This window comes from Camelina sativa, chromosome 12 (genome assembly GCF_030686135.1).
Source record: "Camelina sativa cultivar CO46 ecotype springtype chromosome 12, ASM3068613v1".
Classification (NCBI taxonomy): Eukaryota; Viridiplantae; Streptophyta; class Magnoliopsida; order Brassicales; family Brassicaceae; genus Camelina; species Camelina sativa.
Genome location: NC_141891.1, coordinates 20,523,380 through 20,549,295, shown reverse-complemented (window position 1 = coordinate 20,549,295; position 25,916 = coordinate 20,523,380). Strand labels below are relative to the sequence as shown.

The window sequence follows — 25,916 nt, the reverse complement described above, 5'->3', positions numbered from 1 at the left end:
AATATTATACTCTCGATGTTATTAATTTATAGAGACTTTATATTAAATAATAAACCAATGGTTAAGAGCATATATTATATATGTAGACTATTAAAAATAGAAATTACACATTTTTACCTTAAAATAAAAATGAAAAAAATCCATCCGGTTTTTAGGTAAACACCTTATCTTCATATGTTGTATAACCGCTTTCTTCTATCTTCTATTAACATGTTAAATGATTATTTCATCTGTCCGTTTCTATTATCTATTACATCTGTCCACCCGATTTGTAACGGACCAATATCAGAACCTTCAAGAACTTTAGTATGTGTCAACAACAAAATCCAAAGGTAACCCACCTCCAACCATTTTTTCTGATCACTTTCTCCAACTAAGCCCATGAATGTTTGAAAGATTTTGGTGGTTTTTAGATTATTTATTACAGTTTTTAGATTTTAGATTTTTGTTTTTGATTTTTGCAAAATAAAACTAAAAGTAAATGGAATTTTTAAAAAAAAAATTATATATATGTTTGGTACAGAAAATCTCAAAAATCCATTGAAATGAGATTTTGGATTTTGCTAATAAATTAGTAACATCTCTAAAAATCTAAATTCTCTAATTCTTAGGAAATTCCCACTTTTCATAAAATCTTGAATGGTTAAAAATGAATTTTTAAAAAATTTAAAACCAAAAACCATTTAAATATGTTACTTAAAAATTAATTATTTAATTTTACAACAACGTTACAACTTACAACAGTTCAGCAAATAATTCATCACAAATTTAAATATATATAAAAAAAAGGAAATAACATTTATGAATTCACATTTTACACTTATTAGCCGTTAGTACACACTCACGGCGCGATCAAACCACACTTCTTAAACTCCAATTTTACCCTCTCCATCTCTTCCTCCGGCAACGTAACCGTCACAACCCTCTCCTCCGATTTCGCCGCCACGTAAATAACCACCAACCCCTCCTCCCCTACGCCTTCAACATTACAGTAAACCGAATCCGGCGACTTCCCCATCACTCTGGCTCCGTACAAATCCTCACCACTCAGATCCACAAACGTCAATTTCGCACCGTACACAACAAAATCCAAATTCCCATCACAGCTCCCTCCGATCTCCTCGATTCCAAATCTCTCATCCATCGCTTCCCCCATAGCTCTCACCAGTTCCTCCACCGTCGCTTCCGCCACCGGAAAATCAACTTGAACCGAACTTATCTCCTGACTGTTACGAATCGCGTTATTAGGTTTCAGATCGTTCGGATCGTTTTTGATGATCGTAACCGTCACAGGCTCTGGCTCCGCCCTAACCTTAGCTATGCATTTCCATATGATCCCGGAGATGATCTCGAACACCGGAACCGAGTTACCTCCGTTCGCCGGAAAATGTGGTGATATCTGATCGGCGACTGAGAGATTGAAACAGTAAGTCGCCATTTTCTTGTTGTTTGGAGTGACCCAGAGATCTCCAACCGGGTCGACCCGTTTAATCGAAACCGGGTCTTTAACCGTTGGGTTTGGACTTTGGAAGCTTCTGTCTCCCTTAGAGGGTGTTGGGGCATGAATCTTTTCTCCGGTAATGGCCTTAGTCCATAAGTTGAAGGCGTAAAATAGAGAGGATGAGTCTCCAATTATATTGGCCCAGCTCAGGCCCAAACCTAATCCTCCGCATTTAAACCGGGTCATCTGCGTTAACAAAACCGATAAATAATTAGCTTCAAACCGGCTTAGAAGGTGAAAATATGTATCAAATCGGTTTAGAATTTACAAACCATACGTAAGAGAGTTATTATCCAAAATCCTATCTGAAAACCATTTTAACATTTTCGATATTTAGAAAGTAAATTCTCGGATACAAAGAAATTGATCCAAAAAACAGCTATATATTACTTTATTTTTCAGATTTTCGTTTTTTTCTTCTTTCAATCTTCATATATCGAAGGTCATGGATCTTTACATGTGAAACTCTTAGGGGGGTGTATTCAACTTGACATCTTAAGTGATTTGTGTGAAATTTATAAATTCTATGTTATTCAATCATGGATTTTAAAAAGTCTATTAAAATCCACTGTTATTGAACTGATGATTTAAAAATCTACTTTAAAATCCATTAAAATCCCTTGTTATTGAACTGATGATTTAAAAATCTACTTTAAAATCCACTGTTATTCAAAACAGTTTTGTGGATTATGATTTTAATAATTTTTAGGATTCTGGAGGATTCTGGAGGATTTGTTTAGTTAAAAATACAGAAATCCAAATCTCATGGTTTTAGGTGAGATTTGAAAGAATTTTACAGAAAATCATATGAACTTCCCTAAAATCTATCAAAATTCTAAATTTCCTAAATCCCATCAAATTCTCCAAAATCATGGTTTGAATACACCCCCCTTAGTTCCAACGAATTAAATTCGTCCCAATCTAGTTCGCAACTCAAGGTTGAAAAGTCGGAATGTTTTATTAAATTAATTAATTGTACACCTACTCCGAGTCAGTCTTCTTTCATGCAAGTTCATGGTTCGAACAGAATTTGTTCGTGTATTAAATTTTGTTGTGACAGTTCATGCATTTAATGTTCTAATGGAGTATATGTTATTTTGTCTTTCTTGATTAGGGCATACGGTACCCAAAAAACCCTAACAGAGATTTCTAATCTAGTTTAAGCTCATAATTGCCTTTTTCCAACTCAATAAAATCAGACCCCATCCATGATCCATCAGCATGGTTGGTCTTCTTTTCTGCTTAATATCATAAGTGTTTTATATACCATTTTTTCTTTTCTCCGTATCTTCTTTTTATTATAATAATTAGTGTTGTTACTTGTTAGCAAAGATAAACTGTGAGGACCAGTCGATCTCAATGAAGGCCAAAAATATAATAGAAACATTTCTAAAAACACAAGATTTAGTAAAATATGTACTATATACATATTTTCTGGTTGACAGAAAATATTAAATATTTATAATAATACTTTATTTTTTTTGGCAAATGGTTCAAGATTGAACAATGCAATACCATATCATGTATGTATAACCATTTTAAGAACATTTTTTATTTAAATATATGATATATCTCAGTCAATATTAAATGTGTCTATCTCGCGAGAGAGAGAGAGAGAGAGAGAGAGAGAGAGAGAGAGAGAGAGAGAGAGAGAGAGAGAGAGAGAGAGAGAGAGAGAGAGAGAGAGAGAGAGAGTAGTAGCAGTAGTAGTGCATGTGTAAAACTAAAGGAATATTGTAGTCAGATTATCTATACCTGAACATAGATCAACGGAGAGATCGTCAACTCCGGTCCAATAGGTTGATGGTAAACGAGAAACTCATCAACTGACCGATCCGGTTGACTGAGCCACTCTTCCACAGTGAGATTGCATTGACCTTCCACGAAACGCGTCCCAGAGTCGTTGCATTTGATGTACGGACGCCCCGAGTCTCTCCGTGAGAACCTGCCTGTGGTCCAAGCGATCTGGTCGAACAGCATGAACATACTCTCTTTCATGTGTCTCACGGTTAAGTCACGTGCCGTCTCGGGGGAGTAAATATACGCCGCCTTGAGGTAATGGAGCTTCATGGCTAGGTCTAAACCGGTTGGTTCGTGAGTTGTACCTGTCTCTGTCGGTCGGGCCGCACCCACCGTCGATAACCGGATGCTGTGAATCGGACCTTGTCCCTGTCCCTGTTCTTGAGATCGACCCATGATATGACTTAGTGGAGTTGAATTGATTCTACGTTATCTCTTGTCTCGAACTATGTGCAAGTCGATCAATGTATGTAACACTTACATAAATAAATAAAAAAAAGCAAATTTTTTATTTTTCTCTGCTATACATGTAATATAATATTTGTAGGTGATGAATGTAATGTGATGAGGCTCTTGTGTTATATAGAGACGATCGACGAGCACTTCTAGTGTTGTTAACTTGTTGTTATGTTATAACTAGTAGGTGAAGCTGTTTAAATTAATAATAATTGCCTTATCCTTTTTCACGATAGTATATGATGAAAGGGTCCAATTCATCGTTCATAATTCATATACATTTAATTAATATTTATCACCTACCTTACTTTTTATCTATATTTCTTTTCATTAGTTTATGTCTATTTCTGCATTTAAAATAGAATTAGTATCGTGCCAAAATAAATCGATTTTTAAAATAAAAATCAACACTACTATATCAGTTACGTAAATTTTGTGCTAAATAAAAATATACTATCATTTATGATGGTTTGAAGAAAAGAGTAGAGTTAGATAACGTGGCCAAACAATGGACACTTTTTTTTTCTTTTTAATTTTTGCTGTTTAATTTTTATGGACACGTAAATTTTGTGCTTACTTATATATATATATATATATATATATATATTAAAAAATATATATATATATATATATTAAAATTATTTTTCAACGTAATTTTGGGACTATTGTTATATATGTATATGTAGAAAGCAAATCTAAATCTTCTTACAGTTTTGAGGGATTTTCGTCACAGTTGTCTGGGTTTACCAACTGGTCATTTATCTTGTGTCAATCTTTTTAAACTGTTTTGTTAGTCACTTTCATAAATTATAAGTATAAGTTGTATAACTCTGGGTTTACCAACTGGTCATTTATCTTGTGTCAATCTTTTTAAACTGTTTTGTTAGTCACTTTCATAAATTATAAGTATAAGTTGTATAACTCAACTAATCCATCACCCATCCATAATCTACGGACTACGGGTCCAGATTCCAGAATTCGTTTTGTGGCGATATTGTTCAGAGTTCAAGTTAGTTATCTCCCAACACTTTTAAGTTTCAATCATGGATGACTATTTTTCGTCTGCTTAGTATAACAAGATCCGAAACAAAGTTTGCAAGACAACTCGACCGAACAAGCCAGGAAGGACAAAACAAATCCATGACATGACGGCAAATGCTTCTCAAAATAAAGAAAAAATTTGAGCCAAAAAAGGCAACATGTGACTTTATATTCTCAAATTATTAACCACACTTTGAGTCTGGCTATATTAAAAGCTTTTTATTGATTTGTTGTTATTAAAAGCTTTCTTGTTACTAGTTAGTAGATGGATGATCGAGACAGAGCATATGCAACTGTGAGAAATTCCCAAAGTTTCTCAAAAACTAATATTTTATTAAAAATAATTTAATTTAGTTTTTATTTTATTTTTAGTACTCAAAACCAATTATAAATTGTTATATGGAAAGTTACTTTCTCAAGAGTTTCTCAAATGAGAATCAATTCTTATTTCTAATTCTTAATTTTTATTATTTTCAATTTTTATATTTTTGAGAACTGTAGTGAGAACCTTGCAATGCACATGGTCTAAGCTAGCTAAGGTTTAGATATTTAGCATAACTTTTTTTAAACGATATAAATAGAAAAAATATATGAACCTTTTTTTATCATATAGTACCGGAAATTAATTTAGCCAATGGCTAGAGAAATTTTAGCAGAAGTATCTAGACAACATTTTGTTAAATTAGCTTTAGAATATGTTTATTGTAATTCGTGGATTTCAGGATATATGGTGGTGCATACAAAAAAAATTAAAATAATTGATTTAGTTACATATGTAATTAAAGTGCTTTTTGTCAATTATCTAGAAAATGTTTTACAGCTAAGCGTGTGTAGTAACCTACCGGAAAATGATTATTAGTATTGTGCGAGTGATGATTTGTAGAATCGGTACATAAGTCTTTTGAACCTTCCGAAAATAGCATACTAAAAATCAGATAAAAATAGGTTCAGATAAAGACATAGAACCACTAGGATTAATGGCATTAAGAAGGTTACATTTGTTTCTACTTCTGATAAAAAGAAAGAAAGATATATATATATATATATATATATATATATAGCTTAAGATCATTTCAAGAATTAGAATGGTTGGCTGCTGAAATTGCATTTAATAAAGTTTCTCTTCAATTCAACATAAAATTTGAATTTTTGATACTAGTAACTAAAAATTACGAGATCACAAATGCTGAAAGTATTTTTCTTGTATTAAACAAGAAAATCCTTGGAGAGCATAGCCAGATTAGCCATTCAATTTTATTTGATTTTGTCTGAATGTATGGTAAAAAGAATAGTTTTTGTTTGGTAAATGTCTTCTTAATTCGAGCTAGCTATTCTAGAGTAATGTTAAAGCTTTGAAACTTTATAATGTTGGTTCTATAACTTCGTATCCTGAATGAGAATTATTACTACACTATAGGTTTCAGTGAAATATATGGTTGAAAAGAAATACTTGAGTTGAACTTATAATTAATTCAGTGAACATCTGTAGTGTGACATTGCCAACATATTCTAGCAGTAGGGTCTATCCATTTATTTTCTTGACTGTTTTTTCCATGTTATTAGTTGATTCTCTTTAACTGTATGTTCGTGTCTATCAATAAAACTCTAAAAACTAGCCACCGCAAATTGAAAGCAAATCAATCCTAACACTTGGCGCCAGGGTTTTTGTTTGTACCGGGGATTGCACAACACTAAGTAAATAAAGATTTTTGGGGAAAGAGTGAAGCTGGTTCTTTTATTAACGATAAAATCGTGAGGTCGTCACTAACAAGAATCAAGATTGAGCTCGTCAGTTCACAGGAGAACTAACAAGCCAATAATGACGAGCTCAGAAGCTAGAAGGAATTATACAGAAGACAATAACGGTTTTCACGCAAAGTATTGCTCTCTGTCTCTTGTCCTCCGGTGAGGATGGTGATCCTAATAAGTGATGCTTCCTTTTATAGGCGACTGTTGACCGAGGGTTTTCTAGGGTTTCCATCGTGAATTCCCGAGAGTGCCCCTTTATGAATTATTAATGACTTGCATCCAATTTCGTCGGGCCGAAATCTTAATTAGCTTGTTTTGTTGGGCCGAGTGGCATATTGGGCGTAGCCCATGTCCAACAATAGTCCCCCCCCTTAGTCCGGAGAGCGTCAGTTTTTCTGTGATCAGCGGACGTGCTTGAATTCTGTTAATATGCCTGCTCGGCACAGATCGTCTCGGGCTGCTTGTGAGATTGCTGATGATCGGTGATCGGCGAGACTCCACAGTTGGAGATCGGCACGGCGCTGATGATGTGGAATCGGACAGGGGTCACCGTGATAACTTGACTTTGAGCGGGTTCGATCGATCTTGCTGGGCGTCATCGAGGATCGCCGCACGAGAGAGTGATCTAGGTGAGATCGACAGATTTAATGATTCCAGGGGGATCGAAGATCGGCCGATTGAGATAGGTTTTGAGAGAAACCGAGATGAGTTGAGCGGCGGTAATGAGTTGAGCAGTAGTAATGAGCTCGGCGGTGAGCTCGGCGAGATGAGCGGAGGTAATGAGCTCAGCGGTGAGCTTGGAGAGATGAGCGAAGGTAATGAGCTCGGCGGTGAGCTCGGCGGTGAGCTCGGCAAGATGAGCGGAGGTAATGAGCTCGGCGGTGAGCTCGGCGAGAGTGAGATTTAGGTCTCGGCGATGAGCTCGGCGAGATGAGTGAAGGTAATGAGCTCGGCGGTGAGCTCGGCGAGAGTGAGATTTAGGTCAGCGAGATTGAGAATGAGGTCGCCACCAAGATTGAGGTCGGCGAGCGAGAAAGTGAGATTGAGGTCGCCACCGAGAGTGAGATTGAGGTCGGCGAGATTGAGATTGAGATCGGCGAGATTGAGATTGAGGTCAGCGAGTGAGTTTTGAGGTTGCCACCGAGAGTGAGTTTGAGATCGCCACCGAGAGTAAGATTGAGGTCGGCGAGATTGAGATTGAGGTCGGCAAGTAAGTTTGAGGTTGCCACCAAGAGTGAGTTTGAGGTTGGCGAATGAGATCGGCGGATGAGATCGGCATATGAGATCGTCGGATGAGATCGGCGAATTGAGTTTGGATCTCACGCGATCGAGAATGATTCCGAGGTTGGTTCTACGTGCAAGGAAGGAGATCGGCAAGAAAATGTTGATCTTGCGAGTGAGGAGAGATCAGCGAACGAAGATCGGCAATTGTGCGCTAGATAGAAATTGTCAGATCGACGAGATGAGATTGGTGTTCATGTTGTGCGCTTGCGTCCCACGTCTTCTCATGGGAGCGACAAGGAGAGATTTGATCGTCAATTTGAGGATGGCACTTAAGAGAGTGCGGGAGAAGGTTGTGAGATCAGCGCCAAGCTGGAGAGTGGAGATCGACATCAAACTTGAGAATGCAGGTCGGCACCAGGTAGAAGAGTGAATGTCGCCATCGAAATTTGAGGTCTCCACCGAGAATGAGTGGAGGTCTTCACCGAGAATAAGAGAGTAGGTCTCCACTGAAGACAAGAGTAGAGTCGCCACCATGAATGGAAGTGTAAAATGAGATGGAAGGAAAGCGCAAGAGCGACGAACGTGAGTGCGACGAGCGTGAGGGTGACTAGCGCAAGAGCATGAGTGAGCAGCGAGCGTCGAGCGTGAGGGCGCTGAGCATCAAGTGTTAAGAGCGCAGAGCGCAGAGCGTGAGAGCGTCGAGCGTGAGAGCGTCGAGCGTGAGGGCGTCTAACGTGAGAGCGGCGAGCATGAAGGCAGCAAGCTTGAGTGCGGCAAGCGTGAGGTAGGCGAGCGCGAGGGCGTTGAGCGCAAGGTCTTCAAACTTTAGGGCGTTTAGGGCGAGAGCATTCGTTGAGCGCGAGAGTATTGAGCATGAGAGAGTCGTCGAGCGTGAGCGTTGAGAGAAGGCATTGAACGCAAGGGTGTTGATTGCAAGAGCATCAAACGCGAGGGCGTTGAGCGAGAGAGCGTCATCGAGCATGAGAGCGTTGTCGAGCGTGAGCGTTGAGCGAAGGTGTTGAACGCAAGGGAGTTGAGTGCGAGAGCATCGAACGCGAGGGCGTTGAGCGAGAGAGAGTCTTCGAGCGAGAGAGAGTCTTCGAGCGTGAGAGCGTCAGCAAGCATGAAGGCATCAAACGTGAGGGCGTTGAACGAGAACGCGTTGTCGAGTGTTAGAGCGTCGTCGAGCATGATAGCGTCGTCTAGCATGAGGGCGTCAAACGCGTGTGCGTTGAGCGAGAGCGTTGAGCGCGATGACGTTGCCGTGAGGGAGCGAGCTTATGTTTCATATGCAACTCGGTTTTATGATCTACCAAAGTAAAGTGGTATCCTGCTTATCCTGTGGGTGTTTGGGGTTGGCAAGAACTTGCAAGCCGGAGCTTGGCTTATTAGTTCAGACGCCCTTAAGCTAGTGCGAGACTTGCTCGGCTTTTTGCTTGGTTTCGAGATGTATTCTACGGGGCGAGACGTCTCTCGGCTTACGCTTTTACGTGTTTCGAATACCAAATTTTAGGTTGGTAGTTGAGATGAGCTCGTCGTACCTTTTAGGTGCGGCCCTGGTGTCCGGCTTACCTTGTGGGTGCCACGAGGTCGGCAAGAGTGTGCAAGTAAGAACTTGGCTTATTCAAACTTGACCGCCTGCTAGCTGAATGCGAGACTGGGCTCGGCTTTTTTTTGTGCGGATTATTTCACCGCTGCATCCATGTGGAACGCGTTTTAAATCGTACACCTGGCCAGGGTGACGATGTAGAAGCTGGACACTCGTTAAGACGAACTCGTTCGAGAGAGCTTATTTGACTAAGTGTACTCTTGCGAGTGTAACTTTTTTGTTGTTGCAAATATCTTATTTTGAAGAATAGATGAGCTCGGTATGTCGAGCGTTCTTTTTTTTTTTTTTTTTTTTTTTTTTTTTTAGCTAATGATATTATGATGTTTAACTCACCGTTGATCTTTGATGCTGAGCTGCGAGTTGGTCGTCGATTTCGAGGTGAACCCGACTCCTACGTGGGTTGTTTGTCGTTGGATTGATGATCGGCTTGCAGGTAGCAGAGACAAGTTTCGAAATTTAGCGCCAGTGACGAGTTCGATAGTAGAGACGAGCTTGGTAGGTCGATAACATAGATAAGTTTGAAAGGTCAATTGTTTGCCAGGTCGCCAAGTATGAATGTTAGGAAGATCAGAGCTACTGAAGTCGTTTCTCGCGATATTGGAGATATCACAGGGTAGCATAGTGGTTTGGGCGAGGTCGCCGTTGAGAAGGATCAAGAAATGATGGGTTTGCACGCAACTGGTAGTGTCGCCGCTATTGAAAGAGACTTGTTGAGAGGTCGGCAAGCTGGGTTTAGTTGCCGCGAGCTTGGCTAGACTTCCCGCGAAGTCGTCCATGCTGGTGTTAGACGAGCTGGAGGGCGGCGTGACCGAGACTTCGCAGATTTGGGTCCTGTTAATCTACGTGAAGGCGGCGAGGGGGAGGGAGGCGCTAACAAGGGTGTCGCCATCACATGTAGTCGGATCGGAGGTGATGCACATATGGTCGGTAAATCATTTGTTGAGGTCGGCAAATCGCCTATTCTCGATCGATACATGTCCGGTACATGGTTGTGTGGCGATGACAAAAATGCAGATCGGTTGGCGATTGAGGTCGACACCTCTAGGGTTGGAGGGCGGTGCGAGTTGGAGTCTCGCGCGATCAGGATTGAGATCGTTCCTTTCAGCAAGGAGGGAGGATTGACTGGTGAAGGTCAGCGTTTGTGTGTCAGAGTTGGCAAAATCGGAACTATGGGTGAGGGGGTCGGCCAATGGAGGTTGGCGGGACGTTGTACGGTGCCCTAGATGTCGTCCTTGTGTGGGCGGCATATCTCCAATCTATGTCGGCACTTGTTTAACCATTTGGGTGAACTCCGAGGTCAGCTCATAATTGGAGGTGGCGAGGTTGGCTATATATTGGAGGTATATTGGGCGATATGAACGAGAGAGGTCAGAGGTTCGACCCCTCTCTTTATTCCTTTTACTTTTGTGTTTGTGCTTCTCTCGTTTTTTTTTTGTTTAGTCTCCAAAGAACAAAATCTAGCCGTCGCTCCTTGCTTCTTTGCCGATAGACGGTCGGTAGGAGATTCCGTTGACTGTCAATCGAGATGACCTGATGGTGGTCAGCGGTCGTCCTGGTTCAGGCCGCGTGCGCATAGACTTTGAGGTCGGCATCATAAGAAACAAATTCGAGGTCGGCATAGGGCGACGAGGGCGGAGAGAACTCTACAGCGGGGGTCAGCGTGGCCTGCACGCGGATCTTCCTTGGAACGAGATCGAGAGATTGAGGTTGGCGAGGATGGCCAATGAGATGGAAGAGATTGAGGTTTCCTTCCATCTCATTTTTCACCCTCACGCTCGTCGCACTCATTTTCCACTTCACGCTCGTCGCCATCATGAGGTCGGCGCCAATTTCGGCTCAGGCGGTGACCGCTCTTGAGGTTGGTCTCGAGGTTCGATGGGTGGAGATGGCTCATAGGAGCGAGAGTAGAGATCGGTATAATGAGTGTGATTCTCGCTTTGTTGAGAGCGAGATAAAGGTCGGCTTTGGGACCAGGAGGTGAGATAGGCAAAGGGATGGTGAGGTCGAGAGTGAAAGCATGAACGCTGGTTTTGGTCATCGCGAGATCGGCACCTCTTGTGAGATTGGTATCTCTTGCGAGGCCGCCCGTGGTGATGCTTTGATTTCTCGGAGGTCGCCTCTTCGTATGAGATCGGAATTTCTCATCTTGATGAGCGGCGTGATGGTTTGAGTTGGAGTGGATTCGATCGAGAGCGATTCAGATCAGGTCAGTAGATCTGATGCTTTTCGTATTGGACCTAGTCTCGGAGGTTGTAGAGCGGCCAAATCTGCTGAGATTGGCATTGTGACCGAGAGGAGAGATCCGGTGAGAACGGCGGTTTTAGAGTTTAACCGTGAGATCGGTAGTGGTGACGCGTGGCAATTTGGAGGTCGGCACCTTGGTCCCGAGGTCGTCCCTCGTGAGGTTAGCATTGGAGGTTAGGAGAATGACGACGATTTCGATAAGGAAGCACTGATTTTGAGCGGGTTCGCGCTGCGTTGGCAAGCTCAGCAGTTATCAAAGTTCTCAGCTGGCTGGAGGTCGGCGAGATTGAGAGAGATCAGTGGAGGGATGCCCACGAGGTCGGCGCTGGCTGCCTTGAGGTCAGCGCTGACTGCCTCGAGGTCAGCACTTCCCACGAGATCGACGCTGATTCTGGTGGAGATGTTAATCTCATGATGGGAGGTCGGCACGATCGCGAGTCTCTAGGCCGCATTGCTGATTCTTATGAGATTGGTACGTTTGAGGAGAATTGTCGGATGTCTCCTGTTATGAGCGGGACGGAGCTCGGCGGCTCCCTGCTGAGAGCGCCCGGATCTGATGGGAATAACCTCAAAGTGCGGCGTGACGATCTTGAGAAAGGACCTCGTCATATGCGCAATGCCGGACTCGAGGTAGGAGGTCGCGAGGTTGGTTCAAGCGGAATAGAGGAGCTTGCTGATCGCCAATTTGAGATCGATTTTTCGGATATGGGTGGAGTGTGCTCTCAACTCTGGGATCAGCATTGTAGCGAGGTTGAACGATATGACCGGATTCAGATTCGAGTGTGGTTCAGCGAATGAGGATGCGGGTCGGCGAGCTGGAATTGATGCGAACAGGAATTTGCGTGATGGGACTGAGATCGGCGAAGACGCAATCGAGGTCGGCGGGCAGCTCGGCCGAGAGTTTGCCGATTCTGATGATAGCGATGCCGACCTCATGATGGGAGGACGCAGCGAGGCACGGCATGGGAGAGCAGCCGAGATCGGCGTTGGATGGCGGCGTGATCTCTTTGTTTCTGAGGGCGGCGCCATTGAGGAGGATAACATCAAGGTCGGCGAAGAGATGACCGAAGGCGTGTTTATTATGGAATTGAGAGAGACCGTAAACGAGAGAGGTCGACAAGACGGAGATGAGGTTGGTGGTCGGCCATGTAGTGCTCCGGGGGTCGGCTCGTTTTCTACCAGGTGGAGTGACCGAGAATCTGCCGATCTGGATCCGGCTAGCTTTGAGACCGATCGAGGGGATGTGGAGCTGAGCGTTGATGTCGAGTTTGGTTGTCGCGAACTTGGCGACACCTCTCATGAGGTCGGAACTTCTCACGGTGATGCTTTCGACGGTATCAATAGATATTTGGGAAGAGTGGAGATTTTGGTTTCACCATCGAGGGTTTGACCGACGATCGTGATTTTGACGACATTCTTGAGGTTGGTGAAAAGTGGTGGTAAGCTTTTTATGTTGTAGTGAGTGTGTCAAGTCGCTCGGTTGTTCGCCTGTCCTGGCTAACGAGTATGTCCATGATAGTCTCGTTATGGATCGTCGAGGTTGTTTCTGTGTCCAGCAAGCAAGGGAGCTGGGAGGGCGGCACCATCAGTGAAAACTAGAGCCACGGTTTGGAGATGTTGGGCATGTGTGGCAACAAGAGGTTCTGATGGCGTATCGGGCGCTGGTGTAGAGGTTGTGCTCGGCAGGGAGCCTTCGGTTGTGCTCGGCAGGGAGCTCGGCAGGGGGACAATTCGTGTTCTCGTTCGCCCCCATCGCTGCTCCGTTGCTTCGTTGAGGTCTTCGCTGGGGTTCGTCATGAGTCTTGAAACTTCGAGGAAGTGAGGACCGTCGGTCTTGATTCGTCAAAAGAAGCGCTCTACTCTCGCCCCACGGTAGGCGCCAATTGTTTGTATCGGGGATTGCACAACACTAAGTAAATAAAGATTTTTGGGGAAAGAGTGAAGCTGGTTCTTTTATTAACGATAAAATCGTGAGGTCGTCACTAACAAGAATCAAGATTGAGCTCGTCAGTTCACAGGAGAACTAACAAGCCAATAATGACGAGCTCAGAAGCTAGAAGGAATTATACAGAAGACAATAACGGTTTTCATGCAAAGTATTGCTCTCTGTCTCTTGTCCTCCGGTGAGGATGGTGATCCTAATAAGTGATGCTTCCTTTTATAGGCGACTGTTGACCGAGGGTTTTCTAGGGTTTCCATCGTGAATTCCCGAGAGTGCCCCTTTATGAATTATTAATGACTTGCATCCAATTTCGTCGGGCCGAAATCTTAATTAGCTTGTTTTGTTGGGCCGAGTGGCATATTGGGCGTAATTACTATACTTTTTCAAAAATACTTTTTTTTAAACATTTTCATTTTTGCCTTCTTTTACATAATTACTATATGTTAAATTTATAGAAGGATCTAGAAGATCCTCTAGTTAATATGAGATATTGTTATATTTATTATACAGATATGTAAAAATTTAATTATATCTTAGTTTAGGAAATTATCTTACTATATAAACATATGTAATCTCTGCTGTATAATTTATGAGAGTAAATAATAATTCTTCCCATTCTAAACTCTCATCAATCTCTATCATGGTATCAGAGCAGGTTTGCTCCCGAGTTTTGATCTAACAATCAAACTCCTTTTTTATTTTTGTTAAGCCAAGTGCTTCCGCAATTCAAGTTCATCATGAACCTCTGAATCTAAGCTATCAAGCTTCTTTTTATTCATATATAAGCCATCGAGCTTCCTTTTATTCAAGTCTAACCATCTTAGACCTCTGAATCTAAGCTATTATGCTTCTTCTTATTCTTCCTTTATCTTTTAATTTTCTGCTTTTTAAAAAAAAAAAAAAAAAGTTTTCATCATTCAAGCTTTTTATGAGTCTCGGATCAAGCCATAGTGCTTCTTTAAATTAATTAAAAAAAAACATCTTATTTTCCAGTTTTCAAAGCCATTGATGCTTTTTCAAAATTTTATTTGTTATTTTTCAATTCAGTTAATAATAATAAAAATAATATTATCGTTTTCTCAAGCTGTTCTTTCTATTTAATTTTCTGAAAAAAAAAAACAAAAAAAAAAAGAAGAATACCCATCAGATCTCCCTCTCAAGTCTCAACTCTACAACGACCTCTCTCCGATAAAGACGTTTCCAGATCTGGCTGCCACCACCAACGACATTGTGTCCATTCGTCGTCTCACATTCGTCAAACGTTTCCACATCATTGATCAATCTCAACCCGCTGATTTCACTCTTCATCCCCGCCTTGAGATTGAGGGGACGTATAGAAGGATCTAGAAGATCCTCTAGTTAATATGAGATATTGTTATATTTATTATACAGATATGTAAAGATTTAATTATATCTTAGTTTAGGAAATTATCTTACTATATAAACATATGTAATCTCTGCTGTATAATTTATGAGAGTAAATAATAATTCTTCCCATTCTAAACTCTCATCAATCTCTATCAAAATTAACTTTTAGAATTTGTTTTTTAGGTTTGGGTTCCCAAATTACATTTAGGGTATATTTTTTAAGCAAATAGGGTTTAGTATTTGGGGTTTAGGATTTATAATTTTGTCATTTTATATATTAAAAGGGGTATTTTTGAAAATGGACACCATCAAAGGGTATTTTTGAAAAGTGACACAGAAAAATGGGTATTTTTGAAAATCTCTCTAATTTTTTAGGGCAAACAAATACAAAAATGTTATTCATCTTAAACATTTTCATATGTTTTGCTGCCATTTTTGAATTTAATTATTTGCATCTAAATCATCAGTTTCATTGTACAACATGAACTAGAGCTAGCTTCGATAATACTATTAGGAATTTAGGATCAGTTATGAGTTAGTACTAGTTGACATTTTAATAGCAACGGCATAAAATGGACCGTGAGAGAAACAGAATTGCAAATATCTTTAGACAAGTGTGAAATGAAAGACAAAACAATCTTAATAAAAAGCAAACTAAAACCAAAACTAGTAACCAGACTAAATGAGCTATATAGTACTAGTACTCTACTCTCTAATAGAAACCCTATTTAGTTTTTAAAACTTCTTTTTATTCGTCTGGCTTTCAGGTAGGCAAATGTTTATTATTTAATTTTAAATGAGTGTTTAAAAATAAAGAAATAAATCAGTAGATAATTTGGCAATAAATTACATAGAAACTGAAAAGGATGTAAACTGAAAAGATGCCACATGCATGAATTGGAAATGTTGGTTGAACATTATTCATAGCCGTGAAGGTTGATATATATTCAAGATATTAACATCAATAAGGACCACTTCACATGGTTGTTAAGAAGAACTTAATTGTGAGGCAAGATTGAGACTGTTTTTTATTTTTACATGAAACTAATGACTAACAATCCATTTTTGTCACAAAGTTTTTTTTTGTCACAAAGTAGTTAGCAAAAATGACGATAAATTCATCAGAAATTATAAAAACAACAATGATGTATGTGACCACAAGCAATTATTCGACGATTTTAGTTGTTATATTATGCGTGATTCTTTTTACTAGATAATAGCTGGCGCTGGTAGCGCGGAGAATTTTTTTTTATTTTGTTATTTGTTAATATTATGTTTATGTTGTATCATTCATTTACATGTTATATAATATAGTACTATATGGTGAATTTTGATTCATATTAAGCTACTAATAGGTAGGCTTGGAAACTACTACCGATACCCGTATTGGACCTGTTTTTCGGTTTGTATTCGTCCCGAAAAAAGGTACTTGCAGCTTTAGGGTCGAGTGAATGGTATAATAATTATATTATCCATGAATAATGATCGAGTATCGGATATTAATTTAATTTTTGAGCGTCTCGTTACCTGTCTTATTACCCGTTTTATTACCCGACTCATAAATACACCTTAATATTTTGTAGAATAATGTTACCAGCGTGAGGAAATATTTATGTAAATTTAGATTTGTTTATTACAAAATAATAGTAGAAAATTTATTAATTCTATACATTTTATAAAATCATATATTTAATTTACTTAATGTCATACTCTGATTTCGACCCGTAGTTGGTACTACTATTTTGGTTTGGTGCAATATCAAATTCGTTAATTATACATTCGATAAAGCCAAAAAAATCCAGCAAAACATGTATTGACCCGTGATTTGGTATTACAAATTGATGTGATCGTATTTAGAGATATTAATATACCAAATTTACAAATTGAAGTTATTGGTATAACATGTTGTATATTAATTATATAGGTGAAAATTATAATTAGGTTATGTATATTATCAATATTATACACTTAGTATTGTTTATATAGTGAATATTGTGTATAAACAATTAAGTTTTAGCCAATCAAATAGTTTGTTATTATTTTCTAAGATTTATGAAACAATAAATAGAGTTATATTATTTTGTAAACAAATCTAAACTTTTCTTTTGTTAGTTATTAGAATAACTAGGTTTTGAATCCACACTACGCGTGAGTTTATTTGATATATTTTGATAAAAATTATATATAATTGATGACGGTAATGAAATATTATCTTACAGAAAACGTTAAATTACTATTAAGGAAAAAATTAAATTTCATATACACAATTTTAAAAATATAAAAATTAGTTGTGTTTTAAAGTCAAATCTGATAAAAAAATTATGGATCTAACTCGACGTCCAGGCGAGGCGGATCAAACTGGTGACCTCACATATCTTAAACCATTTCTTTGGCCACCAGAAAAACGAAACAAATTTATAATCATGAATTTATCACTTTTTCATATTTAATTGATCGCTATTTTCATGTTTTTATTTAATGTTTTCTTATTTTTCATATTCTTTCTTGTCATTTTCATTGTCAAATTTTATGGTAATTGTCATCGTTACTTTTACCGTCCAATTCTTTGTTATACTCTTCTTCTTGTTCTTCCTCGTCAACTTTTTTACATTCTTTCACTGAAAAAACATTTTTTTAGACTACCACACAACTTGTTAACCCATCAAACTCCAAGACCAAAATCATTTTTTCTCATAAAAATTGTGCAATTCATGAAAACCAGCATAGTCAACACATGCACTCAATTATTGATAATTTCATCCATCTACTTCTCAAACCAAAATCCTTACTTGCAGAGAAAGTAATATGAACACATGTATAGTAAAAACAATATTTGTGCTTTTCGTCGATCCTTCTTCTTTAAACAAAAATAACATCAAATCAAGGTCTTGCGACGTCAATCCTTCTTTCTTAGACTTAAAAATAATTTTTTTTTATTGCAAAAATTTCAAATCATCTTTAAATTCATACACAAAAACATGTTTTACAGCTAATAAGAGATATTAAGAACAAACGAAGATAAGTAAGATATTTTTAATATATTAAAAAATTTCATATATAATATTTAGTAATTCTTAAACTTTTAAATTTTTAAAAGAGATTAAATATTTAAAATATTTCAAAATTTAGATGTAATTTAATTATCTGTAACATTTTTTTAGAGTTAAATATTAATGACACTTTTACTTTTATAGAGTTTAAATAGTTATAATATTTTGACATTTTTATGGAGGAATTTATAATATTTCTAAACATTATATAATAAATATTTAAACCTTTAAAAAAATTAATTTGCTAAAATAAATCAAAGAACTTTTAAATTTGGAAACCTGATAAATAAGCATAAATCAAGCAAACCTAATAAATTTATAGTTAAAAACATATTTCTTTTTTTATAATGGTTCTCAGCCATTGTCTAAAATTTTCTAGCCGATGTGGGACGTTGTACATATTTCTTTTATTTCTATAGATTTAATTTTATTTTTTCTAAAAAATCGTAATAATATAGATTACTACTATATTTCCAAAAAATTTCTTAGCTAAATATCTAATTCTTATTGCTTTTTAAAATCATATATGGACACTTTTAGGAGTTTATAGCTTCAACTTTTTATTATTATAGATATACTATCTTAAAATTTATATGGAGGTGAAGTAATTGTAGTATTTTAAAGGGTGAGTTACTAGAATATTATATAAAAGCTTCCTTTTTACAAAAGTAACACACAATTGTTGGTAATTACTAGAATAAACTTTGTACCCATACTACCCTTGAAACTAGTGTTGAGAAAAAACATAATTACGGCTAATGCTATTAGTGGAAGAAAAAAAATATTGGGAACTGGGAGAAAGTCTACCGATTCTTTGATGGTACATTTATATAGGTGGCTGATTAAAGGTGTACGTCAGATATTTTTAGTACACTTAGTTGTAGTCTTGGTACACTTATCGGTCAACGTAGATAGTACACTTAGTTGTAGTGTTGGTACACTTATCGATGGACGTATATGTGTATCAAAAACTAAGTGTACCAAAAATATCTGACGTACACCTTCAACAGTCAATATGACCCAAAAGATATTTATGGTAGACTAATGGCCTGTTGCGACAGATTTATTCGACAGCCTTCTCTCGTTTCAGATATTTTTAGTATACTTGTTTGTTTTTTTGAAATAGTTTTCGGAGTGTGATGGTAGGTTTCTTGTCTGTGGTAGATTTAGTAAGCATTTTTGACAGGTGTAAAGTCTTACCAGAATAATACGAATTTGTTTGAGCTGTCAAAGACAGTCTAGCGTTGCGATAGACTTATTGGAGGTAGATCTAAACACGTTTGCTGTTCTTCCGATCTATGGTGTTCATGTAATAACGTTTGTAGCAGATTCATCAATCGTATTCTGTTTGTCGGCCGGAGCAAACGTCTTTTTCCTACTCTGTTTCGTTAATCTTTCCTCTGGGTTCATCCATGGAAGAGCTAGATATCGTTTCGGAAATCTATATAACTCACTTTTTATAGGTTTTTAATTTAGAAATCAGATGTTGAGATGAAAATCTATAATAGTTGAGTAAAAAACTCACAAGTGAAACTAAAAAAATAGACATAAGTCGTGAAAAAATAAAGTGAGGCAAGGAAAATTAGGGTTTTCAGTCGTAGGTTAGAGGTAGAAGAAGAGAATATTCTGGTAATTTCGGGTTCATTAAACCTAAAATCGAACGTGTACGTACATATAAACGTGTACGTACATATGAACGCATACGTACATAACGTTCTTGAGATTAGTGTACGTACATAACGTTCTTTTGCATGTAAGAGATGTTATCGTAATCCGTTTTAATGAACAATATTATCGTAATTTTGTAGTCATCTTCAACATATCTTCTTCTGCAACCCCAACTAATTGTTCACCGGAAATAGAAAAAGTAAGAGATGTTACTAGAACAACCTATGTAATTCGTAATTGTTTATTTATTTATTATATTTTCGAGAGGTAATGAATAATAATCAGACAAAATTACATTTTTAACTATAGAGGGTAATATTTAGATAACATAAATATATAATACTCAGTTCAACTAGGTACAACTAAATATATATTTAGATTTGCATTTATATTAAAAATTTGAAAATGATAATTAAGGTTTATAAGAATTTCTTTACATATTGAACTATTAAATAATCATGTTTAATCAACAATACAAGAATTTATCACTTTCTAATATATACTATCGTTTTCACATAAAACACTCTTTATAGTATAAGGAAGACTTAGTAAGTGATCACCTTAAATAAAGCAAAAGAGGTGAAACCCAAGTTTTTATGAACATTGTGTTATGAAAACCTTGTATATGCTAATTAATAGTAATAAATCTTGTGGCCAACTGCTAATTAATAATTTATATTATAGTCCAACTGGAAAAACGAAAAAATGCAAAAGTTCAACTATGAATATGAAAGTACAACTGGACAACTATGTATAATTATGTGTATACTAAATAATTTTTTACTAATATCCTGTTGTCTTTGGCTACCTCCTCCTCCAGACAGACCTATCTACCAGCACGAAAAAGAAGGATGGTATGGTTGGCTTACATATAATGACACAGAACCAAGCCCTTCACCGATGGATCTTAGGAATCAAGCACATAGGTTACTGTGGGATGCCCTTGATTTTGTTGTTTCTATAGAAGCTGATGTGTTCTTCCCCGGTTTCAACAATGATGGTAGTGGGTGGCCAGATTTTTCAAGTTTGGTGATGGGTCAGAGGCTCTATGAAAGGCCCTCTTCCTGAACATATAGTCTAGACAGGTAAGAAAGGCTATTGTAAATGACTGCATTTAGCTTTTTTCATCGTTAGGTTAATTGCACACTTGTTATGCGGATAAACTTCTTACTCTTTTGGGTTCATTATTCTGTAAATTGTAGCTGATCATGCATCTTATAGTTCACTAACTTTTGTAGATCGTTCCATATTCCACCAAACTTAACAAGTTACGATGCTCGAATTTATAAATTCATTCACTGACTCTCTTCCATTAATACTCATGCATGCGCACGGTCTTAAATGAATTTACAGATTTACGAGAAGAGTGGCACTTTTTAACAGCCCAACGTATTGCTTTATACACACTTGAATTTGTTCATCCTCTATAAATTAGTTTCAATACTTGAATTCACACTTCAACTTCACCTTCCACAAATTTGCCTCGATACTTCATTTTTTCTCTTCTTTCTTGAAATATATTGATCGCAGTTTCCATTTCACATAAATGCCTTGGAAAATAGTTCTCGCTGTTATTTGTTATGGAGTTGAAATTGCTTCTTTAGTGAAAAAAAAAAATTCCATATTTTTTCCTTACGATCTCAACCATGTAACATCATGTTACCTTTATTACGAAACAAGATATTAAGTATCTTATTTTCTAATATGGTTTTGTATAAGCTTCACGACATTGTTATGTTGTCGATATATTTACTGTTTGTAATATCAGTAGTTTGAGATTTTTTAATGGCTAGGATATCGACGAGGTAAGTCATATAACCTCTACTATTACCTAACAAGATTCAATATCTTATTTTGTAATATGGCTTTCTATAAGTCACGACATTGTTATGTTAGGATATCGACTAGGTCAATCATGTAACCTCTATTGTTAGATAAGGAATATTTCTTGTTTTGTAATGTATCTCTATTGAATAAAAAAAGTGTTGCAGTTGATGTTTTATTATTTTGTTTATATGCTTTTTAATCACTTTACTCGTTCTCTTATTTTTGTAATGCTATACGAAATTAGAATCATCACACACTTACAATCTTGGCATCTTGCTGAATAAACAAGAAAACGAATGGTTGAAAATATACTGAAGTAAAGACCCCGACACTTGAATACTTGGACAATAGAAGAAACACATTAACAACAACGTCTAAGCAAAAAAAAAAAAACACAAACCTCTCTCTATGTACATAATAAAAACACAAACCGATGCTTCCTGGGTCCATTGCTTCCTCTCTGTCTTTCTCTGTTTTCACCAAGAATGCGTTTTTGAGGTGGAATATAATGAGAGGTTTAAGCATGAGAATCTCTCCTGCAACTCCTGCCCAACCATCAATCATTATATATGTTATAAAGAAGGTTGCTTTCATCGGTATCACCATGCCAACTGTCTTAGGGATTCTGCTCACATTGAAAAAAGAAGAGTCCTTAGCAAAAAGAAAGAAAGATTAACAGAGGGAGAGAAGGAGTCACGTACTGATTTGGTGATTGATTGAGGAAAGAGTTGAGCTGCTCAAACGCAGCTCCAGCGATAACATTTGCAAGAAAGACATTCACTAAGTTAAAAATGTAATATCTTGACGCTGATCGTCTTTCCAAGGATGAAATTGACGTAAAGCCTTCAAACTTGGACATGGTCATCAGTATGGATGGCAGAAAGATCAAGAAAAGCTTCAGCGCAATACCGGCTAGCAAACCTTGTGAATACAAAAAGACAACCAACCGGGTCCAATGTTAGTTGAAAATGTTTCAGTGCATTATTCAAATGCAATACTAGAGAAGAAGGAGAACTCACTCTTCAATAATGACTTTCAAGAACGGTGCAACTTTCTCAATTCCCTCAACAGTAGCAAGAGACTGTACAAACGCAATAGGGATGATGAAAAAGAAGGTAAGGAAGAAGAAGGCTACATTCATGAGCAATCTTCTTACAGTCAAAGAAACATATGGAATGGCGAGGTTTGGCCAATATACATCACGCGGCTCTGCAGCCCATTCGGTTAGCCATTTCGTTGGGTTTCGTGTCTGTGTGGTCTGAGCGCAAACAGCAGCAGCCCAACGAGTTTTGAACGAGACAAAAGATGCTGGCATGATTGACTTTTCATCATTTTACTACATTCTCCCTTTCTATAGCAATCTACAAACAATGAGGAGTTTGAACCAAAAGGGAACATTAAACATAAGATGGCACAAAAATGGGAGTCAGGTAAGACAGACCAGATTTACCTCTCTAACAACTGGTTCACCGGCGAGATTCCTCCGGCTATCATTTCCCTAATTTACAGACTCTGTTCTTAGATCGGAACCGATTCCGCGGCAGTATGAGAGATCTTCGAATTGAAGCATCTATCGAAGATCAACACGATTGCGAATAACATCACCGGCGTTATCCCAAGTTCAATCTCACGCTGCACTACTTTAATCTCCATAGATCTCAGCCGTAACCGAATCAACGGAGAGATACCTAAAGAGATCAACAACGTGATTAACCTCGGTATACTTAATCTCTCCGGTAATCAACTAACCGGTTTAATCCCAACCGGAATCGGAAACATGTCGAGTCAAACAACGCTATATCTCTCTTTCAACGATCTCTCCGGGAGAGTACCACTAAATGGTCAGTCAATTCATGGTGTTCAACGACACTTCCTTCGCCGGAAACACTTACCTCTGTTCTCGAGAGAGAAAGTGAATTAAATTAGTTGAAGAAGATGAATCAAATTAGAATGAATCAATCTGATGTTTTTTTCTCGTGTTTCTTTCTCTTAAAAATCAAACACAATTTAAATCTAAAAGTATAAGATCTGAAGAGCAAGAGCATAAGGGCATCCTTAATGGGACAACTTTTTGATGTGTTCTTAGATTAAATATATAGTGAAAATAATGTAAAATCAGTTGTTAAGATCATAGGTAAAAAAAATGGGGGAACTAATTTTGGTGTTCTTAGAATAAAAATTTCATAAATTTCTTTTATTTGCATGATCCAAAACAAGCCTTAAAACCACAACGACAGACTAACAATAGTGATGATATCGATTGAACAAGGATATGATTTGAAACATTGAGTATCACAACAGCAGGCACAAGTCCAATATATAGCATTACACATCATACATACTTATGTATAAAACTATGCATCAAACAACAAACACAGTAGCACCACGGAGACAGATCAACAATATTGATTAATATATAAAAGTTAAGAAGGCCGTGTGATACTTACAACTTGCAGTGCTAAGCTTGAGTGTACGGAAGCAAATGTCATACAAGGCTTCATTGTCAAGAACCATACACTCATCAGCGTTTTCAACAAGCTGGTGCACAGAGAGTGTTGCATTGTATGGCTCCACAACAGTGTCAACAGATATAAAGAGAGAAGCTTTAGTACCAGTTAGAATAAAAACGTGATCCAAGCTCCATCTCAACACTCAACGTAGCAAAGAAGGGCACGAACACTACATCAGCGTCAGAGCAACAATGTTACTTGCTGTGTCCTGTGATATTTGCCACTCTAGTGGATCCACTGGTACCCTGGAGAAGAGTTATAGAGTTGTAAATCATGTGGCTGAAAAAGCAAGGGTCTTGAAACCGATTATGTATATACTAGAGGACGATCATGAAACCATTGCCAATTCTGAGATTATTAAAAGTGATATGATGATGAAATATGTAAAAAGTAAAGTCGACGCACCACTGATTCACCCAAAAACAAGTAAAGAGAATCTAGCAAAATTTGTGTGTGTGCAAGACCAAAATCCACAGGGAGAAGACATGAAAATCCAAAGCAAATCAATTTCAAAATCAAATTAACATCACTGATTGCAAAAACCCTAATTCGACAAACATATGCAAAGAGCAATCACACTTTCTCACAGATCAAACGAGCCAAATAATATTCCTCAGTTACTAAACAGCAAATCACTAAAATCAGAGACCGAAGAACAGAATCCAACACAGTAAACAGAGAGAATCGATAAATATAGTCTGAGAGAACTTACGAGACATTGAGTTGGCAAAAAAGGAGACCGAGAATGGCGAGAGAGCATAAGGAATTGGAGAAGAAGAAGAGAAGCGAGAAGACGAAGAGGACAGAGAAAGAGAGGAACAAGTAAGGAATTGAACAGAGAGGTTTAGTGGACGCCATTGATGTGTTTTAATGGCCGGAATACAAACCTTCGTCGGAGAAGATGGTGACCACGATGAGTTACCAGAAACGATTTTGATCAGAACGAGAGAAATAAAAATTTTTCTTTCTCTCCAAAACATCTCGACCAATCACAATACAGGAAACAAAGGAGAACTGTGCTTTAGATCAGTTCTATCTCAAGACCAAAATTTTTGATCTTAGCCCACTATTCTCTTTTTTATTAATAAATTTGGGTAAGAACACACCAATAGTTATGCCATTAAGGATGGCCTAAGATCACAAGTTTTTTTTTTTTCGACCAAATGTAATTATAAATGGCATAAAACGTAATAAAACATACAACTCAGGTATAAAAGTAATTTGCAAACTTTTATGTGTTATTTGAGTAAGTCGAAAATCTCAACGTGTTAATCTAGTAATAAACATATTTTTATGTAATATTCTAGGTAATTTTCCTATTTTAAAACATTCTATAAAGTTTAAATATTTTAATATTTGAACCTTTTAAAAGTTTCAATATTTCTAATATTTCAAATTTTTAAAATTTATAAATTTTAATTTTTTAAAAAGCTTTTAAATGTTAAAAAATTTTAAAATTTAAAAATTATAATATTTTGAAACCTTTTTAAAGCTACAAATTTTAGAAGTTTCAATATTTAGAATATTTTAAACTTTTAAAAGGTTCGAATATAATATTAAACCTTTTAAAAAGTTTCAATATTTACAATATTTTAAACTATTAAAATTTTAAAATTATAATATTTTAAAAAAAAATAAAAGCTAAGAGCTTTTAAAATTTTCAATATTTATAATATTTAAAATATTATTAAAAATAAATATTATAATATTTTTTTTAAATTTTTTAAAGTTTTCGTTTGATTAAATAAAAAACAGGATCAAACCGAATAAAACTTTTAAACTTGGACGCTTGATAAATCAAGCTTTCCTGCTCATCCGTTGTTGGAAACATATTAATCTTATTTATACTGGTTTGAACCATTTTCCAAAAAGTTTCTAGCTAATGTGGGATATTGTACATAGTTTTTTTATTTCCATAAATTAAAAA

General features: G+C 37.2%; 2 protein-coding genes and 1 long non-coding RNA gene across 4 annotated transcripts; 1 reads left to right on the top strand and 2 right to left on the bottom strand.

Annotated features, from left to right (window-relative positions):
- Positions 1-665: 665 nt before the first annotated feature.
- On the top strand, positions 666-3,822 carry LOC147930816 (uncharacterized). Its single transcript, XR_015573647.1, has 2 exons — positions 666-1,977; positions 2,397-3,822. It is a non-coding gene; the product is annotated as an uncharacterized LOC147930816 (long non-coding RNA).
- LOC104772984 (protein ECERIFERUM 26) lies at positions 683-3,971 on the bottom strand. The gene is made up of 2 exons (XM_087476764.1): positions 3,257-3,971; positions 683-1,687 (listed from the first exon to the last, which is right to left on the bottom strand). The coding sequence occupies exons 1-2, from the start codon at positions 3,695-3,697 to the stop codon at positions 842-844; spliced, it is 1,287 nt and encodes a 428-aa protein (XP_087332890.1). The 5' UTR covers positions 3,698-3,971; the 3' UTR covers positions 683-841.
- A 17,773-nt stretch (positions 3,972-21,744) lies between these two features.
- Positions 21,745-23,544, bottom strand: LOC104772985 (hyperosmolality-gated Ca2+ permeable channel 1.1-like). 2 transcript variants are annotated; one of them, XM_087477848.1, is made up of 5 exons: positions 22,930-23,544; positions 22,636-22,840; positions 22,499-22,560; positions 22,181-22,400; positions 21,745-22,104 (listed from the first exon to the last, which is right to left on the bottom strand). In XM_087477848.1, the coding sequence occupies exons 2-4, from the start codon at positions 22,792-22,794 to the stop codon at positions 22,325-22,327; spliced, it is 297 nt and encodes a 98-aa protein (XP_087333974.1). In that variant the 5' UTR covers positions 22,795-22,840; positions 22,930-23,544; the 3' UTR covers positions 21,745-22,104; positions 22,181-22,324. The 2 variants fall into 2 exon arrangements, with proteins under 2 accessions (XP_087333974.1, XP_087333973.1); XM_087477847.1 differs by having other exon boundaries at positions 22,499-22,840.
- Positions 23,545-25,916: the final 2,372 nt, after the last annotated feature.

Coding starts and splice junctions, on each gene's coding strand:
- LOC104772984 (XM_087476764.1), bottom strand. CDS start 3,697: ATGGGTCGATCTCAAGAACAGGGACAGGGACAAGGTCCGATTCACAGC. Junction 1,688..3,256: donor CTCCGTTGATCTATGTTCAG/GTATAGATAATC, acceptor TTGTTAACGCAG/ATGACCCGGTTTAAATGCGG.
- LOC104772985 (XM_087477847.1), bottom strand. CDS start 22,794: ATGCCAGCATCTTTTGTCTCGTTCAAAACTCGTTGGGCTGCTGCTGTT. Junction 22,401..22,498: donor TTGAAAGTCATTATTGAAGA/GTGAGTTCTCCT, acceptor TGTATTCACAAG/GTTTGCTAGCCGGTATTGCG.